The sequence below is a fragment of the Poecilia reticulata genome, linkage group LG6 (assembly GCF_000633615.1).
Source record: "Poecilia reticulata strain Guanapo linkage group LG6, Guppy_female_1.0+MT, whole genome shotgun sequence".
Classification (NCBI taxonomy): domain Eukaryota; kingdom Metazoa; phylum Chordata; class Actinopteri; order Cyprinodontiformes; family Poeciliidae; genus Poecilia; species Poecilia reticulata.
The window spans coordinates 5,479,535-5,483,111 of record NC_024336.1 but is presented as its reverse complement, the minus strand read 5'-3'; the positions used below and the strand labels follow the sequence as shown (position 1 = coordinate 5,483,111).

General features: G+C 42.0%; 1 protein-coding gene across 4 annotated transcripts in view; it reads left to right on the top strand.

Moving 5' to 3' along the window:
* The first annotated feature begins 1,644 nt into the window (after window positions 1-1,644).
* The window catches only part of aass (aminoadipate-semialdehyde synthase), a 63,118-nt gene continuing 61,185 nt past the window's right edge, over window positions 1,645-3,577 (top strand). The window contains exons 1-2 of one of the 4 annotated variants that reach the window (XM_008410947.1): window positions 1,645-1,772; window positions 2,790-3,021. In XM_008410947.1, the coding sequence (XP_008409169.1) occupies window positions 2,803-3,021 (219 nt within the window). In that variant the 5' untranslated portion in view covers window positions 1,645-1,772; window positions 2,790-2,802. Of the gene's footprint in view, window positions 1,773-2,764; window positions 3,022-3,577 lie in introns of all 4 variants that reach the window. The other 3 variants (XM_017305352.1, XM_008410946.1, XM_008410945.1) reach the window with 3 other exon arrangements.

Genomic DNA, 3,577 nt, shown 5'->3' with positions numbered 1-3,577 from the left:
AGTCGCTAACAACAAAGTGTATGACAATCAGACAGGTTAACTGAGAAATCAGGAAGTCATACAGTAGCTAATAATAAAGTGTTATTACATTAGCAGCTGTATGACGATCTAACACTGGCTTAATAAAGATGATTAAATATAAAATATGGTGATCATAGCGTACAATTGTCTGACAGAAATAGCTGTCAGTTTGTCCTACGTGTATCGCGATCTGACAACGTATGATGATCCGACAGATATACCCATCAGATTGTCATACGTGTATGACAATCTGACAACGCAGATTGTCATACATGACAGAACAACGTCATTGCTAACTAGCAGGCTGCTAAGATTTCTTAGGTCGTTATGTAGCATTGCAGCTCAGCATTCTGAGGTAGCTGTTGTAGCTGTTGTACTTCTAATGTATGTAACTGAATGTAAAACACTTYTGTAAGCTGCTCTGAGCTCATCCTGAGTAGTTTGTGTTTTGACAGTTTCACTCCATTCTACATGGAAATAAAGGAAGAACTAATTAATCCTGACTCGTGTGAAAGGAGTTTGGCTGATGGTTAGTTTTGGTACAAGACACCATAGTGAGACCATTACAAAGTGAATCATTGAAAGTCAAAATTGGAAATAAAAGAAGAATGCACCCATTAAAACGGAATTAGGTTTTAATAGGGAATTGAAATTTGAGAATGTTGTTGATCAGTTAAATAGCATTGAGGGGAAAAAGATTTTTCGTTTTTTAAAATAATACTGGGATCATTATGAGAATTTGAGGTATAGATATTAGGATCCAGTAGATGGCAGTAGTGCAACAATAATGGATGCAAGCTGCTGTTGAGATCTAAAGAAGAAGAAGAAGAAAGCGCCCATTTTCTTTTAGCACATACTAGTAGCAACACGAAGGATCAGCACTTTTACTGTTACAGTTACGGTTCGGAAACGACCGTAATCAGTTCAGTTAAATCTAAATTTGGAAACTTTTCTTTTTCAACGTAATAAATGTGATATTCAATTGACCTGTTATGACTCAAATTTTGGGTGTCCGCCCCCCTCTGCTGCTGCTGCATCGCTGTGGAAAACCTGGGGCGGAAGAGATATCTGCGGCTTATATGTGTATGTTTACTGGTAAAAACAAACAAAAAAAAAACTTTGGGGTTGTGGTTTATAGTCTGGTGCGGCTCATAGTTAGAAAAATACAGACTATAATCCTTCCTGGATTTTTTCTCTGAGGAACCTAGAGAGGGTTATTTGGTTATTATTTATTTCATTAATAGTGTTATTATTTATTTCCTGACTTTTGTTCTGTGAAGAACCCAGAGAGTTACTTTGTAAGTAGACTCTTCTTGCTCTCAGTGAAGGCAGGAGGTTTTCTTCTCTAGTATATACCCTGATTCTGCTCTCTGTCCTGTGCTGTCGTCTTGATCTTTTGGAGAGACTGCATTCTGGAAAACGATACATTCTTACATTTAGGCACTCCTGCAATCGTCACACTTTTTCTGTTACAAACTGACTCCGGCCCCCACCAGAGAAGGGAAAAGTTATGTGGCCCTCACAGGAAAAAGTTTGGGGACCCCGGGCTTACGGCTTTATGTAAACTATTTCACTATTTAGTCTTTGGGGTTTTATTTTGAAACTCTGACCGGAAGCGGATTAATTTACTCTGCGCACATGTGGTTGAGCTACCTTGGAGTTGTATGTTCTGCCAGGGTGACATACTCAGAGTATTATCGTAGCCTTTCTTGGCCCAGAGCCGCTGAGGCGAACAGAACCCGGTGAGAAAGGTAAGCTGGAACCCGCAGAAGCAGCGGTGCTGGTTCGGGTTCACGTTCTCGCTGTGTGGGCAGGTTAATGTGCGGAAGCAGCTCCAGAAACTGGAGCTCAAGCTACAGGTCAGACAGTGTTTTCTAGACAAGAGCAGCAGGGCTGGAATAAGAAGGGTTCGGTGAATGCGTATATGCAACTGGGGGGTTCGGTACCTCAAAAAAGGTTAAGAACCACTGCTCTAGAGTTTAGATCAGGCCAGGCTACCATGGGAATACCATGGCGATTAAAGCAGGTGTTAGTATGTTAGACTGTGTGGGCAGCATTTCTGTCCTTGGCCTCCTTGTGGAGGGTGTCAGTGACTTTACTGAAACTTGTTATTGAACACAGCATGTTGCTGTATAGGTCTCATTTCCTCAGAAACTAAAGTAACCATTTGAATCTGAGATTTAATATTTAACATTTTTGATGGGTGATATGGATTTATGCCACTCATAGAGCCATAGTTAGTGACATTTCCCCCAATAAAGATCATGATGTGTGAACTTGCTACTGATTGGCTGAACCAGCAGCTGTCACACTGACAGAGTTGCAGCTCTGCAGGGTCAGACGTTCTCTTCAGGTATGAGGTATGAGAACCAGAAGCAGGTATGTTCTGGTTCTATGGGCCAGTTGGTGGTTCCGGGTGTTCTGGTCAGGTAGAGTTGGGCCATCAGTTGTTCTCTTGCAGCAGTGAGTCAGCCAGATCTCTCTGTTGCAAGTTGTCCGTGCAATGTCAGACTGACATTGGTAAAAGTAGTGTGATCGGTATTGGTATCAGTTCTGTTATTGGTATCAATATTGGTAAGGATAATTGTATTGTTATTGCTATCAGTATTTATCGGTATTGATATTGGAATTATCATCTGTTGATATTGGTATTGATATCAGTATTGATAATAGTATCTGTATTGGTATCTGGACCCAACAGTCTCAGCTCTGTGTCCTTAGAATGACCATGTTTGGTCTTCAGCAGGTGTTCCTGTGTCTGTCAGCAGGACGGCTGAAGCCATGCTCAGACTTGTGGGCCTGCATCGCAGCAGGGCACCCAGCCGTGTGTGGGCTCAGCGGCGCAACAAGCACCACAGGGCCGTCATGGCTATCCGCCGCGAAGACGTCAACCCCTGGGAAAGGAGGGCCCCATTGGCCCCCCGCCATGTCAGAGAGCTGACGAATGACGGTGTCAAAGTCCTGGTCCAGCCATCTAACCGCCGCGCCATCCATGAGAAGGTAGGCCAGCTTTTGTTTTTGTTCAAACTGAACTGAGACAGACACTCACTTGATTCGGGAACAGTCCACTACAGTCTGCCATACAACTAACTCATGAGCTATTCATGCAGTCTGAACTAGTACCTTGTGAAAGTATTCATACACCTGAACCTTTTCAGATTCAGTTGCATCATAAACTTCTATCTCAGTGAGCTTTATTGTGACTGATTAACACATAGTTGATGAAACAAAAATGATGCAGTATAAAATTTTTTCCCAAAAAACTTACAAAGTAAGTAGACTCTTCTTGCTCTCAGTGAAGGCAGGAGGTTTTCTTCTCTAGTATATACCCTGATTCTGCTCTCTGTCCTGTGCTGTCGTCTTGATATTTTGGAGAGACTCTGCATCTTTTCCAAATTGTAAATAATGGATCTGGTAAAAAGAAAATAAAAAATAATAATGGATCTGGTCAGCTCAATGCAAGATCCCTATTTTCTCTAAAGGGCATTGGAGAGCCCTCTTGGTCCTTTACATCCTTGACTTAGAATCACAATACTAGTAAAACAGGTGGTAATCC